Raw genomic sequence first — 27,462 nt, forward strand, 5'->3', positions numbered from 1 at the left:
AGATAGTAACTGTAACCAGACACACGACACAGTGGAATCTCAAGCAGATGTCTTTAGAGAAGGATGTTCTCAACTTCTCAGGGGTAGCTCCAGCGCCATGAAGGAGATGTAGTCTCGCTCTGGGAACTTGATTTCCCAGCTGGAGCAGAATTGAGATACGGATACCCAGAGCCTACAAGGCGATGGGGTCAAAGCTTGAAGGGACGTCAGGGTCCAAACTTAGAGCAGAATTGAGATGTGGATACCCAGAGCCTACAAGGTGATGGGGTGAAAGCTTGAAGGAATGTCGGGGTCCAAACTTGGAGCAGAATTGAGATACGGATACCCAGAGCCTACAAGGCGATGGGGTCAAAGCTTGAAGGGACGTCAGGGTCCAAAGAGTCATTTTAAAGGAAAGCAGATTCTTGGGCAGGTTTATAAACAGGGAAAGAGCTAATAAATAGGGACTGATGAACAATCAAAGAGGAGAGAAAGAAGGAATGATGGAATAAGTTCTTGAAAAAGCAATGATACTGCCCAGGGTACTGGCCAATTCTGTTCAATTTAACTCTTTATTGTACAGTGTTTCATACTGGTCTTAAGTTGTTTTAAACCTAATTATTTCATTATGGTGGCATCATTTCAGTGTGCCATGCGTAGGCACATTGGTGATCATCCTTCTGCATTCCTTTGTCCATTAAGGCCCCCTCTTTCTCTGTCTCTCCATTTGACATCTCCTGCTCTCCCTGCCATTCCTTCTCCTTCCCCTAACACAACCTTGGCTTTTTATGGGGAAAGCTCCAGTGCCAGTGCATGCCACATGTCTAGACTAATGACAGGTTTTTAAGGGCCTTCTGCATGGAGATAATCAGGAATGTACTTAGTGGAATACTACAGAATGAGGTCATTGCTTAAAAAAAAGAAGAACATAGAAACTTTGAAAATAAACAAAGCAATTAGAAAGGGGAAATCAAGTTCTTTGCCCATCTGTTGATTTTTCGTAAAGGGCTAAATTCTATTAAAATCTTTCTCAGGAACATTAATAATTGCATTTGCATAAGCTCACCTTGAAGTCGTTTATGGTGAACATGAATTCAGGGAACCAGGGCATTTGAAAGAAGAAGTAGTAACCAGATTTGATCACCTGGGAAGGGTGCCAGAGGATGTATTCTGAAACAAAAATGCCCAGGAATTAAAAGCAAAAAGTAATGATTTCTGGGAAAATTATTGGTCAGATAAATAAGCTGTTAATATTATAAGAAGGTTAATCAATAAATTAGCATTTAGTAAGTACTATGGGCCAGGAACTGAGTTAGGTGCTAGGAATATGTGTACACTTAGGAAATGCTAATATATAAGAAATGATCTTTTAAAAAAAATAACAAACATTTATTGGTATCACTTATGGCAGAAAAAAGTTCTACACGAAAATACCCATTTCCAGGGTGAAGACATTTCCCAGCCCAGGCTTCTTTCCTCCTCCCCCCACTTTAAGCCAATTTTAATCCCGTATGCCCCCTCCCGCTGCCCGCCTCTGCCCCAGAAACTGCTAACAAAAGCAGAAAACAGCCACTTGGGCTCCACTCCATAGTGAAGCTTCCAATTACAGTCAAGATTGAGTCCTCTCCATTTTCTCCTAACAAAAAATTTCTAAGCAGGTAGAAATGCAAAAATACACTAGAACTTTAGTATAACGTTCTTTGCTCTAGAGAGGATCTGAATAGGAAGTCATCCCTTCTTGGGCAGCTAGGTGGCTCAGTGGATAGAACACTGGGCCTGGAGCCAAGAAGAACCCTCTTCCTGAGTTCAAATGTGACCTCAGACACTAGTTGTGAGATCGATGGCAAGTCACTTAACCCTTTTGGCCTCAGTTTCCTCATCTGTAAAATGAGCTAGAGAAGAAAATGGCAAACTACTCTAGTATCTTCACCAAGAAAATCCCCCGTGGAGTCACAAAGAGTCAGATGTTACTGAGAAACAACTGAACGTGGTCCACTTTGGACCACATCCTAAAGAGATTTTTAAAAATAATAATGCTTAAAAAATAATAAGATGCAAATCAAAACAACTCTGAGGTATCACCTCACACCTAGCAGATTGGCTAACATAACAGCAAAGGAAAGTAATGAATGCTGGAGGGGATGTGGCAAAGTAGGGACATTAATTCATTGCTGGTGGAGTTGTGAACTGATCCAACCATTCTGGAGGGCAATTTGGAACTATGCCCAAAGGGCGACAAAAGAATATCTACCCTTTGACCCAGCCATAGCACTGCTGGGTCTGTACCCCAAAGAGATAATGGACACAAAGACTTGTACAAAAATATTCATAGCTGCGCTCTTTGTGGTGGCCCAAAACTGGAAAACGAGGGGATGCCCATCAATTGGGGAATGGCTGAACAAACTGTGGTATATGTTGGTGATGGAATACTATTGTGCTCAAAGGAATAATAAAGTGGAGAAGTTCCATGGAGACTGGAACAACCTCCAGGAAGTGATGCAGAGCGAGAGGAGCAGAACCAGGAGAACATTGTACACAGAGACTGATACACTGTGGTATAATCGAACGTAATGGACTTCTCCATTAGGGGCGGTGTAATGTCCCTGAACAACTTTCAGGGATCCAGGAGAAAAAAAAAAACACCATTCATAAGCAAAGGATAAACTATGGGAGTGGAAACACCGAGAAAAAGCAACTGCCTGAATACAGAGGTTGAGGGGACATGACAGAGGATAGACTTTAAATGAACACTCTAATGCAAATACTATCAACAAAGCAATGGGTTCAAATCAAGAAAACATCTAATGCCCAGTGGACTTACGCGTCGGCTATGGGGGGTGGGGGGGAGGAAAAGAAAATGATCTATGTCTTTAACGAATAATGCTTGGAAATGATCAAATAAAATATATTAAAAAAAAAAAGAAAAAAAAAATAATAAGAACATTTTTTTACCCAGCACTTAAAAGTTTGCAAAGCTCTTTACACATGTTATCTGAACCCAATGAAGTTAAGTCCCCATTTTACAGGTGAGGATACTAAGGCCCAAAGACATCATAGGACTTGACCAAGGAAACACAGCTAGCAAGCATCTGAGACAAAATAGGAACTCAGGTCTTCCAGGCTCCACTGCCAATACTCTAATCACCAAATGACTTAACTGTTGGGGGCAGCTGGGTAGCTCAGAGGATTGAGAATCAGGCCCAGAGATGGGAGGTCCTAGAGGCATGGGCATTGTACCCCTAGAAACTGCAGGCAAACTATTATCAAGGAAATTCCTTTGCTCCCTTCCACCCTCTGGCTCCCAACCCAAAACATCTGACTCTGAGAGGATTGTCCTCCTTTGGTTGTCCCATTGATTTGAGATGGACAAAGATGCACTTCATCCATCTGTCCTCCAAATCATGCCTTTGGGCAAAATCCCCCCACCCCGCCCGCCCCCCAGCCCCTTGCTCCAGAGTCACATCCTCACTGCTGTAAAAGAGTATAAAAAACCCAGAATTGAGGCATTCTGGCCACTCATGCTGTCTTGCCGTCCTCCTAAGGATCAGCTTTTCCCACCCATGCTCTTCCACCTATGCTGCCTCCTGATCAGATTCAACATTACTTTCCAAATTCCAAATTAATAAATTTCTCTTTATTTTAAGCCAAGTTTCAGAGTTTGTATTCTCGCAAAAGGTATCCTTCCTGAACCCCAGGGGTTCACCTCTGAACCCTATAACACTAGGTTCAAATATGGCCTCAGACACTTCCTAGCTGTGTGACCCTGGGCAAGTCACTTAACCCCCATTGCCTAACCTTTACCCTTCTTCTGCCTTAGAATCAATACTAAGAAAAACAAATGACTTAGCTGTCATCTGGTTTTTGTTAATGAACTACCAAGATGGTCCTGTTACGTTCAGAAATTTCACCTTAAGCCATGCTTTAGATTCCATTTTGCCCCACACCTGGCCACTTTTTTGCCCGCTCCCTATCCCGGACATAATCCCTTTACCCTCACACCCCAGCTCTCCAACTCTTGCTCTGAGAACAGTATTCCAATCACCACTACCACTGCCTCTGGAAAGGGCTTATCCATGGACTACCGGCTGGTTACAGTCACCATTCATGTGAATTCTTAAGCTAAGACACCCTTCCCTGGACTCTGGTCCCCTATCTGGGTGTGTGGTCTCCCTGTATTAGAATAGAAGCTCCTTGAGGGCAGGGTCTCTCTGTGCCTGTTTTCCTGGGTTTAGACCAGTTATCAGCCCTCAAGAAGTCCTAATGAAGGTTCTTTTTTGATTCATTAAGATGCCCCCCTTGTCTAGATCACAGGAACAAAAAAGGGGTCATGTTGGGAGTACCCTGGTGATACATTTTCACATTTCTTTTTAATCAGAGTACACTAGATGTCAAAAGAATTCACAAAGACCTCTGAGGAAATCAGGAATACACATTATGGAGGCCAGATATTGCAGGGGGAAGGAGGACGGCTCAGACGTGGCCCTCTTTCATGTTAGTCTGTACAGAATCTTCCCTGAAACTCATGCAGTCTGAGCCTGAGGGAAGCAGAGTTCTGCCTCTTAAGCTCAAGGTGACTGAAGGTGGTCTCCAGGGACATCCAGGGGAAGATAATGACTTGTTGTTATTGTTGCCGTTTAAAAGGTTTCCATAGTGTCACAGGATGCAAAACCTAGCATGGGAAGGGAGACCATCTAAGCAAGCACCCTCATTTTATAGATAAGAAACCAAAAGCCAGAGGAAGATGGACCTTGGAGCTCAAGAGACCTGGCAAAGGCACGTCTCGGGTCTAGTTTATAGTCACTCGACCCCTTTTCATCATTAATGTAAAGAGATATTTGCTGTTCGGGGCATTTAAAACCACAGATGCATCCTTCCTTTGTGGATGTGATATTGTTCATTGGAGAACGGGGTCCATGCATGCATGCTTACATTTTTATGTGGCCGTAAAGATAAATCGAGGACCTTTCTTCTTAGTCTTAAGAGCGTGGAGTAGGATTTTCTCCCCTGTGGAAATGTCTCCCTGTACATAAAGTGGTTCAGGCTGCAATGAGCTCCTGTTGAACCTCTCTGGTCTGTCTTCTTGAACTCAAGGTCCTGTGGAACTCCAAATCTATAATCTATCATTCAGAGTTCTAAGAGAATGAGTCTCAGCCCACTGTACATTTTAAACTTCTGCCCGGTGCTCACAGCCATCCCTTTTCACAATTGTTTGTGTTTCCACGGCTTTTAATATTCTCATTTAATTCTGTTGTCTGGGGAAAGGTCTCAAGGCATTAAGGCCATGGACTTTGGGACACTTATTTTCCTTAAAACTCAGAGACCTGAGACCTCCGACAATCTATTCTTCTGCCTGGAAATCCAACATTTTATCCATAGCATCCTCCAGTTGCCTTTAATGCCAAATGATTGGTAATGTGGGGTAGGGGGAAATTAGATTGCTGAACATGACTTTTGATGCTCATATTGGCTCAGGCGGCATCCTTGTTCTGATTGGCAGAATAGCTCTGGAAACGTTGCAGCTCTAACTTTTATTGAACTCATCAGTCAGCTGACTCTCTGACAGAATAAACTGGGCAAAAAAGACTTTTGGGTCAACTGAGCAAATATGTAGATAGTTCATTACAAAGTCATGGGGGGAAAGGCCACAGAGAACAATTGTAAATGCATCTCATCTAATTCTCTGCCAGTTAGTTGAGGGATTAGATGGGTTCTGCTTGTTCCCAAAGGGCAGAACTAGGAACAATTAAGGGAAATTTCAGAGGGACTTATTTAGGCTAGGTATAAGGAGGAACTTTCTCAGTTAGGGCTATCCAAAGTGAAATAGGTTTCCTGGGGAAGTAACAGGTTCTCCCTCACTGGAGGTCTTTAAAGTCTTGTCTGGATGATCACTTATTAGGTATACTGTGGAAAGGCAGATGGACTCTTGTAAAAACAGACTGGACTTCAGAGGTTTGTAACTGTCTTTTTGATTTGGTCCCCTTTGGCAATCTGGGGGAGCCTACAAACTCATCTCAAAATTATGTTCTTAAATGCATAAAATAAAATACAGGATTTAAATGGGAGACCAGTTATATTGAAATGCGGTTTCAAGTGCTTATTTAGTGCAGTGTCTAACACAGTATTTTCTTTAAAAAAGTTTGTTGACTTTACTTAACAGTCATCAATATATATATATATATATATTTTTTTTTTTTAAGTTGATAGACTTTAGTGCAGTGATGGTGAACCTTTTAGAGACTGCGTGCCACATGTGACACTTGGTCTTACTCCAGACAAGTGAGGAAGGAAGTGATTCCATTAGGCTGCTGGGCAGAAGGGCAGGTGATGGGAGAAATGTTGTCGGGGTGCATGGAGCAGCCCCCTCTGGCATGCTCTGGCACATAAGTCATAAGTTCACCAACATGGCTCTAGTAGATTCTCTGGTGGATGGTCATTGAGGTACCTTCCAATTCTGAGGTTCTGGGATTCTGTGGCCCTCCTTCTAATTTTGCAGAGTTAGGACAGCTGGACCTCCACACAACTCCAATTTTATGTTCACAATGTAACAGGCTATATGTTCCAGGCTCATTTCTAAAAGTTACTCGAGTATATTCTCCATCTGTCTCCTACCTCCGATCCTTGCATATTTCCTTTCAGGGTTTATTTTGAGGAAGGGGAGACATTCAAAATGATTTTTCTGTGCATAATTCCCTAATCCCCCCACTCCTCCCCATCTTCTATCATATCAGGAATTCTACACTTAGATGGGGAGCTTCTTGAGGGCAGGGACTGTCATTGCTTTAGCATAGTACCTAGCACATGTAAGCTTCTAATAAATGTGTGTTGACTTGGCTTGACTTGAACTTGTGAATGCATGGAAGAGCCGGTGGAAGGGGTGGGAACCCTATAATCAAATCCTGTTTGCTAAAAGTAAATATAAGTCAGCTCGACCACTATTCATATTTCTCTAGCTACTCTTATCACAGCTTTAGACTTGCTCTCTGAACAGGGCTGCCACTACTGATAGCCACAGCCGTCAGCCAGGAGGCAAATTAGTTTCCTAGCTGTCAGGACTCACTATTGTCAAACCAATGCCATTGCATAAGCCTTTCCTCACCTTCCATTTAAATAAGTAAAAGAGTTGCTTGAAGGCTTTATGCATGTTTAAAATTATATAAGAAAATATGGTAAGACCTGCTTTTCCAAGGTTCTGAAGGAGAATGTTTAACCTGGATTTCCCAGTTAGGGATGTGCCCACAGCATCTCAAAGTCAACATATCTGTAAGAGAATTCATTATGTTTCAACCCAAATCCACCCATTGTCTGAACTCCCCCCCACCCCCATGCTGAAGGCAACACTATACTTCCTGTTGCCCAAGCTTAGCCTTATCACTGTCTCCTTCCTCTCCCTCATCCCATACATCTGATTGGTCGTTAGGTCTTGTTTCTTGGGGGCAGCTGGGTAGCTCAGTGGATTAAGAGCCAGGCCTAGAGACGGGAGGTCTTAGGTTCAAATCTGGCCTCAGCCACTTCCTAGCTGTGTGACCTTGGGCAAGTCACTTGACCCCCATTGCCTAGCCCTTACCACTCTTCTGCCTGTATTGGGTTTAAAAGGGTTTAAAAAAAAAAGAGTCTTGTTTCTTTCTCCACAGCATCTCTCTCATTTGTCCACTTATCTCCACTCATATCTAATCCCAACCTTCACCTCCTTTCACATGGACTCTCTCTTAATTGGACATTCTGTGTAAAGATTTTGTCTTCTAATCTACCCTCTCCATAGCTCAAACTCCAGTGGCTCCTTCTATCATCTGAAATCCCTCTAACAATCTGAAATCAATCTGGAATCTGCATACCTTTGGTATTTGCATTTGTTTTTATATGCCTTTACCTGTCTTAGAATCCATATAAATATTGCTTGGGGCCATCACCCAGCTAGTAAGTGTCTGAGGCCAAATTTGAACCCAGGACCTCCCTCCCATCTCCAGATCTGAGCCTCCTTGCTGCCCCGATTCCCACGCCTTCACAAATAGACTCTGACCTCCCTTTCCAACCTCAATATAATTATTCCATTTCCTGCATTCTTTGAACCAGCCAAACAGGACTTCTTGCTGGTTCTCACCTGTGGCATTTTATCTCCTATCTCTTTGTCTCAACATTCCTGGAATGCACTCCCACAACATCAGACTCTTAGGATCCTTATTGTCTTTCAGAGCTCATCTTCCATGCCATCTCTTTAGGAAGATTTTCCTGATTCCACCCTGCTGCTCATCCCCCCCCCCCCCCCTTTATAGCTAGGGTGTGTGTAGGATGAGGAAGGGAATTAGTATTTAAATAGCACTTATGGGGCAGTGAGATGACTCAGTGGATAAAAGGCAAAGCCTGGAGATGGGAGATCCTGGATTCAAATCTGACCTCAGACACTTTCTAGTTGGGTGACCCTGGGCAAGTCACTTAACCCCCACTGCCCAGCCCTTACCCCAATTCTACCTTGGAACCAATATTTAGTATCCATTCCAAATCCAAAGGAAGGATTAAAAACAATAAAAAATAAATAAATAAACCAATAGCACTTACTATGTGCTGTGAAGCACTCTGGGAGTGCTTCACAAATATTATATCGTTTGATCCTTACAAAGTAGGTGCTCTTATTATCTTCACTTTATAGATGAGGAAACTGAGGCAGGGAGTTTAAGTGACTTGCCCTATATCAGACAGTTAGGAAGTGTCTGAGTTTGGATTTGAACTTGGGTCTTCCTGACTCCAGGAAGTGCTCTATGCACTTGGCACCACCTAGCTGCCCCGTGTGCATACGTATGCTTTTTTGTGAGCCTGTGATATACATATATGCATTATGTCTCCCCAAAGGAATGTAGGCATGATGAGGGCAAGGTTGCCTCATCTTTCAGGTCTCCCCGGCACCAAGCCCAGGGTCTGGCACACAGGAATGCACAGTAAATGCCTGTAGAGTCGCCGCGTGGTCCACCGCCACGAGGCTGCAGCAAATCTCTGTTTTTACAGCTTTGATCAACTGAGGTAATTTGTCACGTAAACACGGCGTCTCACCAGAGGAGGCGTGGAAAACTCACCCGTGAACACGTTCGGGTGAGGAAAATTAATCACCACCAGCTTGGTCACCAGCTCTGGATAACAGATGGCAATGAGCCAGGCAATCATCCCTCCCCAGTCATGGCCAACCAGAACACACTTACTGTAACCTGCAAAGAGAAATAAATACGGACATGCTGATAGATTCACAGATATATTATAGAAGGGGAGGGGGAAGGAGGCAGAGACAGAGAGAGGGACAGTGGCAGAGACAGAGACAGAGAGAGACCCAGGGAGGGAGAGACAAAGAGACACAGGGAGGGAGACAGAGACAGAGACCCAGGGAGAGACAGAGAGAGGGACAGAGACAGAGACAGAGAGAGACCCAGGGAGGGAGAGACAAAGAGACACAGGGAGGGAGACAGAGACAGAGACCCAGGGAGAGACAGAGAGAGGGACAGAGACAGAGACAGAGAGAGACCCAGGGAGGGAGACAGACAGAGACCCAGGGAGGGAGAGACAAAGAGACACAGGGAGGGAGACAGAGACACAGGGAGAGAGGGAGAGACAGAGAGAGGGACAGTGGCAGAAACAGAGACAGAGAGAGACCCAGGGAGGGAGAGACAAAGAGACACAGGGAGGGAGACAGAGACAGAGACACAGGGAGAGAGGGAGAGACAGAGACAGAGAGAGACACAGGGAGGGAGACAGACAGAGACACAGGGAGGGAGAGACAAACAGACACAGGGAGGGAGACAGAGACACAGGGAGGGAGGGAGACAGAGACACAGGGAGGGAGGGAGAGACAGAGAGAGGGACAGAGACAGAGACAGAGAGAGACCCAGGGAGGGAGACAGACAGAGACACAGGGAGGGAGAGACAGACAGAGACACAGGGAGGGAGGGAGAGACAGAGACACAGGGAGGGAGGGAGAGACCAACAGAGAGAGAGACCGAGGCAGAGAGATGAAGGGAGGGAGAGATACAGAGACAGACAGAGACACAGGGAGGGAGGGAGAGACAGGCAGAGAGAGATGGAAGGAGGGAGAGGGGAGGGAGAGACAGAGACAGACAGAGAAAGAGACAGAGACTCAGAAAAGGAGGTAGAGAAAGAGAGATTTAGGGGGAGAGAGACAGGGGAGAGAGAGACAGAAGGAGGGAAAGAGAGACAGAGACTCAGGGAAGGAGGAAGGGAGAGAAAGAGACAGAGAAAGATGAAGGGAGGGACAGAGACAGAGACAGAGAGAGAGAGATTGGTTCACTCTCATGAAAGGCAATCAGAGATTACTTCATACAATACAACTGTCCTTCTGTACCCTCTTTGTCCTAGTAATTATAAGAATAATTAGCATTTATATGATGCTTTAAGATTTTCAAAGCACTTTCCAAAGATCTCATTTATTCTTTAAGCTCTTATTTCCTATCTTATAGTTATTATAAAATATCAATTCCAAGGGAGAACAGTAAAGGCTAAAAAACTGAGGATAAGTGACTTGCCCAACATCACACAGCTAGGAAGTGTATGAGATCAAATTTGAACCCAAGTCAGGCTCTCGATCCACTGAGCCAGCCAGCTGCCCCCCCCCCCATTTATTCTTACAATAATCCTATGAGGTAGGAACTATAATTATCTCCACTTTACAGATGAAAAAATTTGAGGTAAACCAAAGTGAAGTGACTTGTCCAGTGTCTAAGAGTTACTGAATGCCTGATGCTGGATTGGAACTCAGATCCTCCTGACTCCAGGTCCAGAACTCTGTCTCCTGTACCACCTAGCTAGCTTAGTAGTCATGGCTTCAAAACCATGCTGAAGAATATTAGAGAGGGCCTAGTTCCATTCATTAGATTTTGGGAGATGAATTCTGTGGTGAATATAAAAATTATTTACTTCTTGAATCCTGAGAGAAATTTTATTTATAGCAAACTCAGGTGAGTCCTATTTAATTGAATTCATAATTGTCTAAATGAGAGTTGCATTTTCCTCTCCAGTTAGCTCATGGTGCTACAATGAATAAAACAAAACAAAACCAAATTCACTGGTCTCAACCAATAGGGAGCAGGTGTAGATAGGAGGATAATAGTCATAGATTTAAATCTGGAAGGGAACTTGGAAACCAATAGGTCAAACCCCATCATTTTACAGAGGAGAAAATAGAGTGTTGGGAAAACTAACTGGCTTGCCTAGGGACATGAGTTAGTAATTGTCTAAGGTAGGATTTGAATTCAGGTGTTCCTGATCCCAGATCCATCATACCACCAGAAAGCCAATGAGAATTAGGAAAGTCTGAATTATAGGATTTATTTTTTCATTTTATTATATTTTTCAATAAACAAGAATTTATTTTCTCTCCCTACCAACCAACCGGTCTTAACAAATATGGACAATTGAGCCCAAATGATGTCTCATTCTGCATCTGGAGTCCGTTGCGTCTCTAAAATCATCACTGATCATGGCATTGATCAGAATGCTTTGAAAGTCTGAAAATCTTTGAAAGTCATTTGTCTTCAAGATGGTGTTATCGTTGTATAAATAATCTTCCTGATTCTACTCACCCCACTCTGCATCTACTCATTCAAGATTCCCAAGATCTCTCGGAACCTATTCCTTTCAGCATTTCTTATGGCACCATAGAATTCCATTTTATTTATATACTATGACTTGTTCATTCATTCTCCAGGTGGTAGGTACCCCTTTAATTTCTAGTTCTTTATCATCAAAAAGGGCTGCTGTAAGGACTTTTATACATATAGATTATTAAAGCATTTACTTTTTTAAAATGCGATTTGATTCATTGGAGTCAGAAGGACTGCTTTGTGGACTTGGGGAATTAACTTACCCTCTCAGGGTCTCTTTTTCCTACTCTATGAATTATTTGAACAAATAGCTCAAATTTACATAGTGCATTAAGGTCTGCAAAGTGCTTTACATATATTATCTCATGCAATCCCACAACAGTGTTCATGGTATGATCACCTTTTTACGGATGAGGAAACTGAGGCTCAGGGAGATTCCATGAATAAATGATCTGTTTCTCTTTTCCAAACTAAGCTAATAAAATGTTGCTAAATAACGATTCCTTTTAATGAATGAATAATGAAAACACTTGTTTATAAATGAGAACTTCGAGATTATTTTTAAACCCCTTAATTCTTTTAGATAGATTTAATAGTCCCTTTTGAATTCTTGTTCACACTAGTGATTTACTTAGCAAGAGAAACAATGCTAACTTCTTGCTGTTCACATACCTAAAGAGTCTAAAATGTCTTTTATGTCCACAACAATGCAATCCAACTTATAACTCTCTTGATGAGAAGGAGCATCTGTTTCTCCATAGCCTCTCAAATCCAAAGCTACGACTCGATATTCACTTTTAAATTCCCGTAATTGGTGACGCCAAGAATACCTGTGTCAAAAAGAAAAATGAAACATGGGAGATGATGTTGTCAACATGGTTTATTAAATACCAAGTGAAAAACCATGAACTCATAAAACATTTGAGATGAAAGAAAAGGCTAACTATTATTTACAAAAAGCTTTAAGGTTCATAAAATTCATTCTAAATATTATCTCATTTGGTCCTCAAAATAATCCTGTCTGGTAGGTACTGTAATATTTATTGGGAAAGGAAATAGGAAGATTGGAAAACTGTCAGTCTAATTTCCTGTCCACAGTACTACATTATTTACATAGTTAGTGCCGAATCAATATTTGCTTGTTTTAATTTAATTAAATAACTGACATTTTAACTTGTGATTTTAAGTAATAAATCTGATGTATGCATAATAATGTTTTTTATTCCTTGATTAACAGAGTATAATAATATGTATTATTTACATATTTAATAAACAAATTATTCTAAATTTTGGTGCGATCCTACAAATGGGCTACTTATCACATTTCATTGTTTTAGGCATAATTGAATTCTTCATCTTTGAAAGTATCAAAGTATCACATAAATTCTTTTTTTCTTTTTTCAAAACGAGACACACTCTACTTTTACTGTTAGTAATGACTCTGGCAACCCTTTTTTGTGAAATATTTCCTCAGGCTTTGAGAGATAATATACTATAAATTTCCAACAAGTAGGACGACCACTCTTCAAGTAAATTCAGAAGACTAATTGAAAAATCTATTGTCTTCATAAAGCTCCAGCCCTAAGTAGAAAATGTACTGTGACACTTGATGTACATTTCAACTCTAAGCTCCCCCATTAGACTGTGAGCTCCTTGAGGACAAGGTTTATCTTTTGTCTCTACATATTCTTGCTACTTAGTACAGTCTCTGGCACTTAGTAGGCGCTTAATAAATGTTTAATGATTGATTAAACTGATTAAATTATCCCTGTGCCCACTTCCTGTGCTGATGAAGGAAATCCTTTTACTTGTTATTATTTTAAACTTAAACACAAGAAAACTAGTTCCTAAGAAAAACCGACAGCTGTCATTGCAATGATGAAATAGACTTCAAGAATGTCTATCTTGGTTGTACAAGAATATTTACAGCAGCTCTTTTTGTGGTGGCAAAGACCGGGAAATTGAGGGGCTGTCCATCCATTGGAGAATGGCTGAGCACATTGTGGTACATGTTGGTGATGGAATGTTATTATGCTAAAAGAAATGATGAGCAATATGATTTCAGAAAAAGCTGGGAAGAGCTGCAGGAACTGATGCAGAGCGAAATGAGCAGAACCAGGAAAACATTGTACATAGTAACAACAATGTTGTACAATGATTATCTGTTGTAACTTGGCTATTCTCAGCAGTGCAATGATCTGGGACAATCCTGAAAGTCTTATGATGGGGGATGCTCTCCACCTGTTGGAGTCGTCTTTCACACCAGTGTATTTATGGTTTTATTTTGGGGTTTTGGTCATGTACGAGTGTGCTCTTACCACATTGATCATTATGGAAGTGTGTTTGCATGACAATAAAAATAAAAGAAAAAGAGAATGGCAATCTTGGGACAATTTTCATTGATTTGATGACCAACTATTGATCTATTAATTAACCAACTTTTTGAGTTATTTTCATCTATATTTCCTTTTGCTTCTGCCAGGCTAGTTAACAGCGAGGGACGTTAGGAACACAATAGTCATTTTCCTGGGGTTTATTCTATTAAAATAAGCACTCTCATCTTTCCCTGGCAGACCCCCCTTTAGATGCAGGACTTCCTTTTTTGCTTTCTTTTCTGGATCTCTTATAGAGGCTGAGCTGTTATGTATGATCAGGCTCTTTGTGCTCAGTGGAATAAATAACCTTTTGTAAAATGCTCACATGCCTCCTCACTCAAGAATTTTGATGAATACATTTTATACAGCTGGTGAAAAAGAGGACTCTAAGCATTCAAGGAAACTGCTTTGTCAGCTCAAAATATTTTTAAAAATGATTCAGAAGGCAGAGGAGGAGGAGGAGGAGGGGAGAGGACAGGCAGAATGTCATCATTCAGCAAAAGCCAACTTTATTCTCAGGTGTGTTTGACCAAAGTACTTAATGTGTATTTATTTGTTTTGTTTTTCTTTAAATCCTCACCTTCTGCCCTGGAATCAATGCAATTATCAGTTCCAAGGCAGAAGAGGGGTGAGGGCCAGATAATCAGGGTTAAGTGACTTGTTCAGGGTCACACATCTAGAAAGTGTCTGACACCACATTTGAATCCAGGACCTCCCAACTCCAGGTCTGGTGTTCTATCCACTGAGCCACCTAGCTACCCCTGTGAGTATTTATTTGTAACATGTTTTTGCTAGCTTTCTTTAGATGATAACAGGACAGGGAATTGCATTGTTTTGGAAAATTTCCTAAGTCAATAGCAGCAGAGTTGAACAATGGAAAAAACACCTTTAGTGTTAGAGCTCTGGGTTTTAAACCCTGCTTCTACAATATGGAAATTGATTTATGTGATTCTACCTGTATGACCCAGATTGAATCACTTGCCAGATCCAGGAGGGAGAAGGGAAGGAGGAAGGAAGACAATTTGGATCATATAACTTGGGAAACTTCCAAAAAAAATTAATTAAAAACATTTTTTAATCCTGCTTCTAACACTACCTATATCTCTGAAGGTCACCTGACTTCACTGGGACTCAGTTCCCTTATTTTTAAAATGAGGGGATTGTGCTGCATGGCCTCTGAGTTCATTTCTACCTCTAAATCTATATTCCTGTAAATGTGTATAAGTCAATTAACCTCCATGGGCCTCAGTTTCCCCATTTGTAAAATGAGGGGCTTGTACTAGATATGGCCTCTGAAGTCCCTTCCAGTTCTCGAGTCATAAGCTCATTCCAGGAACAGCCCTTACATGGTGATGAGGACACAGCACGAGAGGCTATGTTGTCCAGTGGAAAGAGGGCTGATCTTGGAGTCAGTGAAATGGGTTTGAATCCCAGGGTTCCGACACTTGGTGACTGGGTGAAGATAGGCACATCTCTAGCTCTTCTCTGACTCTAGAATGGGGAATGTAACTTGAGCTACCTACTTTCTCAGTAGCCAGGAAGAAGAGCACTTTGGGTACCATTAAGTTCTTCATAAAAGCAATATTAGAGAAAAGAGAACCAAAGAAAGGAGAGTTCTCGCCCTCCGAAAGGATGGCACAATGGAAAGAGAAAAGGCAAAACTTGCCAATGCTCATTTTTTACCTTTTATCTACCAAGGAGAATGATTTTTATTCTAGAAAGATGGAGACGGGAGGAACTGACAAATAGAGAATTCATAACTGGAGTCAATGGGGGAGAATAAGATTTACCTGATCGCTCTTTCCGAGTTCATGTCACCCATCCCAAATGAACAACATTTGAGGGCACTAAAATGCAGGGTTGCTGAGCCATTGTCAGGAGGCTCTGAGAAAGTTCAAAGAGAATGGGAAAGGAACTACCATTTGGGGAAAGGGTGGACGTCCCAATTTTTAGAAAAGGGAAGATAAAGGAAGTTTATGAATATTAGCTAGTTTACATGGCTTCAAGAAATTAGGTAAGGCAGTAGATAGAGTGCCAATCAGAAAGATCTTTATCAAATCTAGTCTAAGATATTTTCCAGCTATGTGATCCTGGATAAGTCATTTAACTTTGTTTTCCCAAGTGTAAAATGGAGATAATAATAGTACCTACCTCTCAGGGTTGTTATGAAGATCAAATGAGATAATGTTTGTAACATGTTTAGTTAGCACAATGCCTGGCAAATGTCATATTTCCTTCTTTCCTTCCTGGCACAATTCTACTATATATTTTTCACTAGCAGCTTAGCTCATTGTGTGGCACAGTAGAGAACATGTTAGAGAGTCAGGAAGAGCTATGTTTAAATCCCCTCTGTGACCAGGAACTCTTAAAACTTTAAGCTACAATTTAAAAAAATTCATATTTCATCTTTTCTCTTCTTTTTAAAAAAGATATTTTATTTTCCCAATTACATGTAATAACAATTTTCAACCTATGTTTTCTGAAATTAGAAGATCCAAATTGTCACCTTCCGTTGCTTCCCACCCAGAGATGTTAAGCAATTTGATCAGGATTACATGTGTATTATCAGGCAAAACATACTTCCATGTTGGTTATTGTCATAAAAATTAAAACCCAAATACACTAAAGTGAAAAATCGTATGCTTTGACCTGTATTGACTCCCAGCAGTTCTTTCTCTGGAGGTGGAGAGCATTCTTTGTCATAAGTCCTTCAGAATTGTCCTGGATCATTGTATTGCTGACAGTGAAAGCTAAGGCTTCTAAATCTGGGCTCTTTAACTTGATTTTGTTCTGTTTAAAATATATTTGATAATTCTTTCAATAACATGATAAATTGATTTGATAACTATCTCAATATAATTAATTTCCTTTATAATCCTATATATTTAAAAATAATATTCTAAGAAATGTTTCCTAAACTTCACCAATTGCTCAAAAGTTCTGTGACCTTTGGAGAACAATTTGGAATTATGCCCAGTTAGTTATCAATCTGTGTATATAATACAACCGGCAATACCACTATTAGGTTTATTTCCTAAGTGATTAGGGAAAAAGGAAAATAACCTAGATCAGTGATGGTGACCAAGTACCCAAAATGCAACCCCCAGGATGCATGGGAGCCACCCCCTTACCTCAGACAATGGAAGGAGGAAGTGATTCCATTGGGCTCCTGGGCAGAGGGACCAGGTGATGAGAGAAATGTCCTCAGGTGTGATAGAGAGGGGAAGGGGAGCAGCCTCCTCTGGCACGCATGCCTTAGGCTCGCCAATACTGACCTAGATGTTCTAAAATATTTATAGCACTGCCTTTGTGGTGGTAAAGAACTGGAAATTGAGGGGATGCCCATCAGTTGGGGAATGGCTCAATAAGTTTCGGTACATGATTGTGATAGAATACTATTGTGTCATAAGAAATGATGAGCCGGTAACAGCAATAAAGTACAATGGTTAACCATGAATAATAAAGATTATCAACTATGCAAGCATCCAGGACAACTCCAAGGGACGCATGATGAAAAAGACTATTTTTGCCATAGAAGGAACTGGCAGTCTAAATGCAGCTTGAGGCATACCATTCTTGACTTTATTTCCTCCATGAATTTTTCTATAGTGGAAGCACTACATGTCTTCTTTCACAATATGATGAACATGAAAATATATATTATATAACCTATAACATAACACCTGCCATGGGGAGAGGAAGGGGTGGGAAGGAGGGAGACAATGTGGAGTATAAAATGACAGAAAATGATTATTAAAAATTGTACTGATATCTCCAGAGAATTAACTGAAAAATAGAAAATGAAAGCTATAATTTCTCTATACAAATCTTTTTGCCAGATAATGCCTTTTATGATGCAAGGAGGGGAAGGAAGGGTCTATTAATAAGATCAAAAATTTTAAAAATTGTCTCAGCATATAATCTAGAAAAAATCAAAATTGAATTAGAAAAAAGAAATGAGCAGGTTGATTTTAGGAAAACATGGAACGGCTTGCATGAAATAATGAAGGCTGAAATAAGCAGAACCAAGAGAATGTTGTAACAGCAATATGGTTCAGAGTTCCTGTGAATGACTAAGCTATTTTGAGTAATATGATCATTCCAATCAACTATGAAGGACTTATGAAGGAGACTGCCGTCCACTTCCAGAGAAAGAATTGTTATATGGAAGCATTTATTGTATGGTTTCCCATATACTCTAAACCAAATGTTGACCTTCTCTAATGTGGGGTTAAGAGGGAGACAACTTGAAACTCAAAATGTAAAATTTAGAAAAGATTTTTTAAAAGCATTGATTTAAGGCTTTTCCACTAAATTCTTGGCAGATTTGACACTGTACCCTATTATTAAAAGGAAAGAAGCAATGTTTTCACCTGGGACAAGTGGGTGCTCACCATAGTGGTGGCAAACTCAAAATAGAAATGAATCTCTGAAACTGCATTTCGACGTGGAAGACCACAAATTAGCATCATCTATATTGTAGTATATTTGTACTTATTTTGCTTAACATTTCAGTTGCTAAAACACCAGTGGTTAATGGGAAAGAAAGATATCTTTGGTCTGGAATTGATGGCAATTGGACTATCGGTAATGTGTCTGTATGTTTCACATTCTGAGCTCTGATTGTGTCACTCAGAAAATCCTTTTTCTAAAGACAGACCAAGCCCTTCGTTTTGCTCAAAAGTCTTAGTAGTGCTCCATCGCCTACAGGATGAGGCTTCAATCTCTCAAAGCTTTCCATCATCCGACCTCAATCTACCTTTCTGGCTTTATTTCCCATTACTCTCCTCAGGCGCCATTGGTGCCAGCAAAACTTGACTACTCACCATTTCCCAAATGTTCCATCTACCTTTTAGCCTGCTCTTATTCATATTATTCTCCCCACCTGGAAAGCCTCCAGTGACTGTCTGCCAAATCTTACCATGCCTCAAGGCCCAAATCAAATGCTCCCCCTTCCATGAAGTCACGATCCTCCTCCAAATGGATGTGATCTCCAAACTCTTATTGTAGTTCATGGTATTAATCATAATTGGTTTCCACTACAGTTACCTGTGTATTTTTTTTTTATCCACCCAACCCTAAATTTAGATTTAGATTATGTACACATTAGGTACTTAATAAGTGTTTGTTGAGCTGAATTGAATTAATCTATAATAGAAAAATTTTTTCATCTAGATTATTAAACTTATTGGCATATAGTTGCTCAAAATAGCTACTAATAACTGCTTTAATTTCCTTTTAATTAGAGGTAAATTTATCCTTTTCATTTTTAACATTGGTGACTTGGTTTTCTTCTGTTTTAAATATCATCTTATTTTCAACCAATTACATGTAAAAACAATTTCTCATTATTATTTTTCTAATTTTGAGTTCTCAATTCTCTCCCTCTTTCTCTCCTCCCCCTTCTCCCTCCCTGAGACAGTAAACAATCTGATATAAATTTTTTTTAATACCCTTACCTTCCATTTTAGAATCAATACTGTGTAGTGGTTCCAAGGCAGGAGAGAGGTAAGGGCTAGGCAATGGGGGTTAAGTGACTTACCCAGGGTCACACAGCTAAGAAGTATCATGTAAAATATTTTTCCATATTAGTCATGTAATGCAATAATTTCAAGAATTCAAGATATTTGGGGGCAAAGCAAAGGGTCCTGCTGGGAACCTCTTCCTCCTCAGGCAGCCTGAGGTATTAATAGCTTTATCATATGAAGATATACAAAATATGGCCAATCATTCTTTATGGCATTTTAACTAAAATAAAAATCCATACATAACGGGCTCTTAAGCACCAACTTTGTGTCCATTCACTGAATTCTGGTTTTTCTATCCAGATGCCTACCAGGATGACCTATTTAGCTTATGAAACATCACAAGATCATAGCCAGTCTATGTGATCAAAAAAGTTTCTCCTTTCAATAGAATGAAAAAAATATTTTTCCAGTTCTGGTTAAAAAAATAATGATTGAAAAAAATTAATGATTGGTTGGTTTTTTCCACTCTTTTTTTGGTACCGTGATGCACGGTAAAAAAAACCAGACAGTTTTCCTGTCAGCTATAACTAGAGCAGTTTTCTAGTAATTGTACAATAACTAGCAGGGGAGTGGGGGTAATGGAGCTATAGATTTTCTTTCTACAATTTGTGTTAACTGGGGGCAGCTGGGTAGCTCAGTGGATTGAGAGTCAGGCCTTGAGACAGGAGGTCCTGAGTTCCAATGTGACCTCAGACCTTCCCAGCTGTGTGACCCTGGGCAAGTCACTTGACCCCCATTGCCTAGCCCTTACCACTCTTCTGCCTTGGAACCAATACACAGTATTGATTCTAAGGCTGAAGGTGAGGGTTTAAAAAAAAATCTGTGTTAACCACTATCATAAGCCATAAAAACACATGATCAAAAGCAAAAGATAAACTATATAAGCATACTGTAGCATGTTCACTGGAGCAGACAACCCGCTTCCTGGGTCTCAGTTTTCTCATCTGTTAAATGGGGGAGTTGGATGAGAATGTCTGATGTGCCTTCCAGCTTGAAGTTGTCTTTTTTTTTTAAACCCTTACCTTCTATCTTAGAATCAATACTGTATATTGGTTCCAAGGCAGAAGAGCAGTAAGGGCTAGGCAATGGGGGTTAAGTGACTTGCTCAGGGTCACTGCTAGGAAGTGTCTCGGGTCAGATTTGAATCCAAGACCTCCTGTCTCTAGGACTGGTGCTCTACCTACTGAACCACCTAGTTGTCGCCTCTGGCAGTCATTAGTTAAAAGGATTTGTTGTAGATGCCCATTGATTGAGGAATGGTTAAACAACTTGTGGTACATGAATGTAATGGAATATTACTGTGCCATAAGAAATGATGGGTGTAATAAATACAGAGAATTATGGAAAGATTCATATTAACTAATGCAGATTGAAGCAAGTGGAGCAAAGAAAAAATATAAAATAAAAAACAGTACATATATGTATATACATATAATGACCACAACAATGTAAATGGAAAGAATGATTAAAAAATCAATAAATGCAAAAAATTATAAAGACCAAGAAGGATTCAGATGAAGAGATATCAGAAAGGGGCAGCTGGGTGGTTCAGTGGATTGAGAGTCAAGTCTATAGAGGTCCTGGGTGCGAATCTGGCCTCAGATACTTCCCAGCTGTGTGACCCTGGGCAAGTCACTTAACCCCCATTGCTTAGCCCTTACCACTCTTCTGCCAAAAGGTAAGGGTTTAAAAAAGATATGAGAAGATAACCCCATCCCAACCTTTGTGGAGGCAGGAAGGTTCACATATTTTTAGACATTTTCAATGTATCCATCAATTAGGCTGAATTTTTTTTCCTTTCTTTAAAAAAAAATACTATTTGTTATATGGGACAGATCTCTGGGAATGGGAAGAAGAAGGAGAAGGATACTGGGAATAACTATGATGATGGAAGGTAAGGGTTTAAAAAAAATGAACACTATGGAAATATCATGCATAACCAGATTGAATCGTTTGCCAGCTCTGGGAATGGATAGGGAAGGAGGGAGGGAGACAGTTTGGATTATATAACTTTGGAAAACTTATGTGGTACTTTATTACATGTCATTGGCAAAAAAATAGAATAAAATAAAATAAATTTAATTTTTTTAAGTTTGAAGTATTTAATGATTCCTGTGTTCATTCAAGTATACTCCGTCTCTGTCCCTAGACTCTAGAGGAGTCTGCTTTCTTAGGAGCAGTATCCTCCAGGCTTCTATTTCTTTTAGGTACCCTTCTGTTCCACATCATGGCCCTTAAGACCCGAGAGCACTATTTTATACCTAGTATTCACTTTATAAATATGGTTAACTGAACTATTATTATTATATTTTTATTCTAGACCTGTAATTTCCTTGATTTAGGGAACTCACTGTATGGGATCTCTCCCAATTAATTCAAATGGGTCATTTATTTCTATCTTATAGAGAATTATCCAGAGCACTGAGAAGTGGCTTTCCTAAGATCACTTTTCCCTCCATTTATCTGAACTAAATATTCCAATTCTTAATTGAACATCAAATATCAAACTGAAAGCCTTTTTAAAATTTGTTTTTATTTTTGGTCCCTGTCTCCCGAGAGATTGAATAACAAGGAAAATATATCACTTTTTAGTTGCGCAGATTATGCACTAATACTTTTAGAATCTATTCTAGACATTTGGAAATGAAAAGGTTGGTTTGGATTATGAGGAGATGCATAACATAGCAGAGCTGACACTTTATATACCACATTTGGTGGGGAAATTGGGGTGTGTATTAATTAGAATCTTGAACCCTTGGACTTCATCCCCCTGAAGTTCTTCAATATTTCCCAGAATTCCTCTCCTCTCTCCACCACATTTGCATGGTCACGTTTGTATATAGTTTGGTGTAAGCCCAACTGTTTTTGAAAGCGGGCTGGGTTAACACCTTTTTAGCTAGTTCTTTTTTTTTTAGTTATTATTAATAAAACTTTTAAAATATAAGTTACTGAATATTAATTAAAAACCCACAGGTGTATGGCTAATGACTGATCTAAGTGATAAATAATGAAAGAACATACTTCCTGATTGTAACTCCAAGTCTTTATATAATATATACCAAATCTGTCTTCTACTTTACAAATGTTCATAGCAGAGTATTAACTGAAGGGACCAATTAGAATCCAAGAGCTCTGACACTCAGAGGACATCCATGGCATTCGCACTGCTTTGGGAGTGACATGGGAATCACACAACAAGCTTTGATCAAAGGAAGGACTTGAACTCAGGACTCTCTGACTCCAACACTCGTTTATCTACTATGCCAGCTCCTGACAGCAAGCTTCTTGGTACCTGGAAATCTGTGGCCCCAGTTCTTTGCAGTTGCTATTGGAAACAGATCTGTTTTGTTCAAATATAAACCTGGGAGGCGATGCGCATCTGAAAAAAGCCACCATCCGGGCACACTTAGGAATAGTTTGCCTCATGTCCAGAACTCCGCGCAAATCCCAAACACATCAGAGAGGGCTCTGCCAAATGTCGCGACTTGAAAACGAGAGGTCAGGCCGCGAACGGTCAGTGAGGCTTTAAGGAAGGGAAGGGAAGGGAGGGGGTTTTACCAGAACTCCGGAAAGCCGTGTAGCAGCAGCATAAGTGGCTTGCCCCTTTCTCCCGCAGCCACGTAGTGAAACCTTAGCCCCGAGTCCTGCAGGAGAAAAAGAAACTGTAGGGCGGATTTCAGCGATATTCTGTAAACCCCAAACAAGATACTTAGTTTTTATATTTGATTTTTCAGAGGCTAATTTGTTTGCTTTCCAAAGCTCGGCAGGAAATAGCCAGAGAGGGCGGGGAGCTAGGGGGGAGAGGGCGCGTTTTTTCAGGCACTTTCTTCCCTGAGGGCAGATCACACACTCGGAGGTAGGGAAGCAGGGTCACCATAGTGACTTTCATCCTCCCCGTGTGTCACATTTCATCCGCTCAGGCACTGCAAAGCACGGAAAGAATCCTAAGCAGAACGGATCTCCCTGCCTTGTTTACCTCCTCCTCGCACATTTTGCTCAGCAAACTAGTCAGTATCTATGCCATCAGTTACATAATTCACACCTCTCCTCCCTCCCGGTTTTTTAGGTCTTTGCTTCCCACATTTCCCCCCAGGCTGCTGCTGTTTATACCGAGCATCCTGCTGCCCACTCCCTCCTTCTCCGGCCATTTCAGTAACCATCCCTGAGTGTTCAACCTTTCACTTTATAGGTAAGTGACAGGGTAAGACAAAGAGAAGAAAAAGGACAGGAACAGGGAGAGACAGGCAGAGAAGAGGAAGAAAAACCCCCATAGATGAATAGTGAAGAAAGATGGAGTAAGCTGTAGAAAGGAAAGCAAATCACTGCTCAGGGAGGAGTGAGAGCTAGACAAGGCATCAAAGGCCCAAGGCAGGAAGTTCGAAACCAGATTTGGTGTCCTACCAGAGCAGCCTTGCAAGGCCCCCAAAGGACAAGGAAACCTCTGGAATTTCCACTCCTAAACCCAGGCTGTGCTTAATTTAAGCCCGTCTAAATTGGGCAGGGAGAACCAGCTCGACTTTCGGCTTAAGGTAAAAGATGCACCCGCCTAAGCGCCAGCGTGGGGCTTAATGTTAGGAACTGGCTGGATGATCCTGCCAGCTAAGTATACTGTGAACTACCAGGATTTGGGGGAAATCTTGCCCCCTGGCCCCGCCAGCCGTCTACTGGGCAAGTCTCCTAACTGGAGGACGCCCTCGTCCCGAAGCCGGTGCAGTAAAAATGTCACGATGCCTCAGGGCTTCCGATTCCAAAGGGAGCTTGGGAGCAGATCCGGGGCCAGGTGGCAGCAAGTAAGCCAAGTGCCAGCTTGCCTGGTGCAGTATGCCTGGGTCTGCCCGAGGGGCATATCGCTGAAATGGAGGCCCCGGGGGCTTGCATCTGCCAGGCAATCCGGAAGCACCAGGAAAGAATGAATGGCTTACGTTTAATTCAAGTCCTGCCGCGGTCCCCCCTCTCCCCCCTCCCCGAGTACCAAGAATCATTTGCTAATCATTTCTAGGGCATCGGGGATTGCACAAATTCCTGGCGCTTCTCCTTTGCACTGCTTCAAATCTCCCATGAATTACTCTATTTACTTTTTCATTCCGTGCATTTGGGGCAGGATCAGCCTCCTCATGCCCGCTTGGGTTTCATACTCAGTTCCTTAAGGTTGATTTGGGTTCTAAGGGCAAAAAGGTGACTGAAGAAAACCTTTCTGCTCTGCGGATGAAAACAGACGAACTACTGTGTTGGGGTGGCGGCGGGGGGGGGGGCACAATTGAGGATTGGATTCCGATGAAAGAAACCCCATTCTCTTCCTGCCCCCCCCCCCGCTAAGAGATCTAAGTGTGCGGATGTGCCCCCCCCCCCCCAGTCTCTCTCTCCCTCCCTCTGTCTCTCTTGGTCTCTCGCTGTCACACACACACTCACACAAACTGGAGGGGTAGAGAGGAAGTAGGGAAACGTGAGCACATCCATAACCCATGAGCCTTGGCCCCGTGCACCCTTTCTCTACTCCGAGCCCGATCCGTCTTCTCGCTGCCCACTGAGATGCCACAACGCTGGCAGCCCACTCTCTGCGCCCCTCCGCTTGGGCTGACACCAAACTGCTCCCGGGTCACGAAGGCGATTGGGTCCCTGCGGAGCTCTCCTGCCTGCTCGCTCGCCCGCCTCCCTCCTTCCTTCGCGGGCTGAGCGGTGGCTGGGGAAACCTTGGCCTTTACCTTAATCCGCACGTAGCAGTGGGTTCCCAAGGAGGGGTCGTTCAGACAGGCGGGGGGATTCTCCCGCACGAGCCGCTGGAAGGTCTGGCCCGGCCCTCTCCCGATGCTCCACAAAAGTTTCAGCAGGTGAATGGAGGCGCAGAGCCCGCAGTAGCCATACACCAGGGACCAAAAGAGCAGAGCTCGGAGAGCGCCGGTCAGCCGCGCGGTCAGCAGCGGCCAGTAATCCCGGAGCCTCGCCATCGCCATCTGAGGGGCGGCGCTGGGGCCGCCGGCCGCTCAGCCCCCGACCCCGGCCCCTGCACCCTGAGATCCGGAATGGAAGTCGCTGGCAGACTGGCGGGCGCCGGCTCCGCGAACCCCCCAGCCCAGCCGGGAGCACAGACTCCGGACTGGCTGAGCTCAACCGAGCAGCTGCGCGGGCTGAGCAGCGGGGATCCCCCCCCCCCAAAAAAAAAAACCTCCCGCAAAGCCCCAGAAGCGGACGCTCAGCTCTAGGCTCCCCAGGAGCCCAAGTGGACGGAGCTCTCCGGTGCCTAGCCTTGGCGTAGCCTCGGAAAGCTCGCGTGGGCCCCGCCCGCTCCGCACAGCTACTGGCTACGCTGGCCGTGGCGCGGGGGAGAAGGCTTCGCGGGGCTAAAAGGGAAACAAACGAAACTGGCCTTCAAGGAGCAGCAAGTTAGGCGGGGCTTGTAATTAAGAGCCCCGGCTACAAGTTCTGCTGTAAGTAGGAGATGGAATACTGGCGTGCCATAAGGAATGACGGAAAGGATGCTTTCCGAAAAACCTGGAGACACTTCCACGAACTGACGCAAAGTGAAGAGAACAGAACCCGGAGAACGTCGTACTGTGAGAGAGAGTGTTGCAACGATCATCTGGGAAAGGCAGAGCTCTTCCCAGTAATACAGGGATCCAAGACCATGGATGAGAAATGTCCTCCACCTCTAGAGAAAAAACTGAGGGAGTCTGAATGCAGATCGAAGCATATATATATTTGGTTTTTTTACTTTTTTCTTGTGTTTTTTTTTGGGGGGGGGCTTTTTTCTTTTTCCATTTGGCTAATATGGAAATGTTTTCCATAACTTCACATGCATTGTTGTTGGACTTCCTTCTCAGGCTCATTTGACAGATGAGGAAACTGAGGCAAACAGGGTGAAGTGACTTGCCCAGGGTCACATGGCTACAAAGTATCTGAACCAAATTTGAAGAGTCTTCTTAACTCCAGGACCAGCACTCTATTCAATTACACACACACACACACACACACACACACACACACACACACACACACACACAAATATCAAATCTATCAAATTGTTTGCCTTCTCCATGGGGTGGGGGGAGGGAGAGAATTTAGATCTTATCATTTATAAATTATAAAATTTATAAAACAATATTTGTAACCATATATTATAAAATTCTTAAAATAAATGTATAAATAGAATTTATAACAATAAATTATAAAAATTCACTTATAAAAAGTGAATGTAAAAATTTTTTTACACGAGATGGAGAAAAAGAAAACAAATTAAGCTAAAGGGAAAAAAAAAGAAATGACACACTGGGGAGCAAGGAGCTGAGTCACAAAGTTAAACTCCTCCATTTGAGGGTGGGGACTGTCTTATACTTATCTCTCCCCACCCTCTAGTGATGCTTGGGAAATATACACAGATTTTTAAAAATCTCCCTTTGGCAGATGGTAAGCCTATTTAGGAAAGTGAAGACAATGTGGAGCCCATTCCCACTGGATCATTGAGAGCAGGACAGGAAAGTGTAATATATGGCCAGTTAGAGGGTCACAATCACATACACCAGGGAATTGGAGAGAGAGAAAGAGTTGAGAGAAATGAAGAAAGGGAAGAGACTTAACTTCCCTTTAAGAGACAGAGCATATCTCCTCAGAGAGTGGTTTGGGAGGTGGTTAGAGGCAAGAGCTTTAGCGAAATGGCACACTGCTTCCCTTCTTGGCCTCAGCTATGGTTGAGAGACCAGATGGACCTTCCTGTCTCTGTGTCCTTCAAATACCCCACCTGCCACTTCTCCTCTCCCTAAAACTTGTCCTCTGCCCAGAGGAGAGGATTACTCCTTTGGATCCAATTATTTGGATCCCTAGGATCCTGAGTTAACCCTCCCTTTTGGGGAGAGGTATAGTTTTCCCCAAATCTTCAGCCCCCTTTCTTAGAGTCAGGAACTAGGAAGACCTGATCTAAGTAGTAACACTTTATTTGGAATCACTAGGGGAAGGGAGAGATGAAGGTACTAGGTGAGGAAAGTGGGTAGC

The 27,462-nt window shown here is 42.1% G+C and overlaps 1 protein-coding gene across 1 annotated transcript in view; it reads right to left on the reverse strand.

Moving 5' to 3' along the window:
- EPHX4 (epoxide hydrolase 4) overlaps positions 1–26,074 on the reverse strand; it is a 33,090-nt gene extending 7,016 nt beyond the window's left edge. Inside the window, exons 1-5 of the mRNA XM_001377027.4 lie at positions 25,182–26,074; positions 23,038–23,123; positions 12,249–12,406; positions 9,045–9,173; positions 1,046–1,149 (exon numbers count right to left, since the gene is read on the reverse strand). Of these exons, the coding sequence (XP_001377064.3) occupies positions 1,046–1,149; positions 9,045–9,173; positions 12,249–12,406; positions 23,038–23,123; positions 25,182–25,430 (726 nt within the window). The 5' untranslated portion in view covers positions 25,431–26,074. The remainder of the gene's footprint in view (positions 1–1,045; positions 1,150–9,044; positions 9,174–12,248; positions 12,407–23,037; positions 23,124–25,181) is intronic.
- Positions 26,075–27,462: the final 1,388 nt, after the last annotated feature.

Source organism: Monodelphis domestica, chromosome 2 (genome assembly GCF_027887165.1).
Source record: "Monodelphis domestica isolate mMonDom1 chromosome 2, mMonDom1.pri, whole genome shotgun sequence".
Taxonomy (NCBI): Eukaryota; Metazoa; Chordata; class Mammalia; order Didelphimorphia; family Didelphidae; genus Monodelphis; species Monodelphis domestica.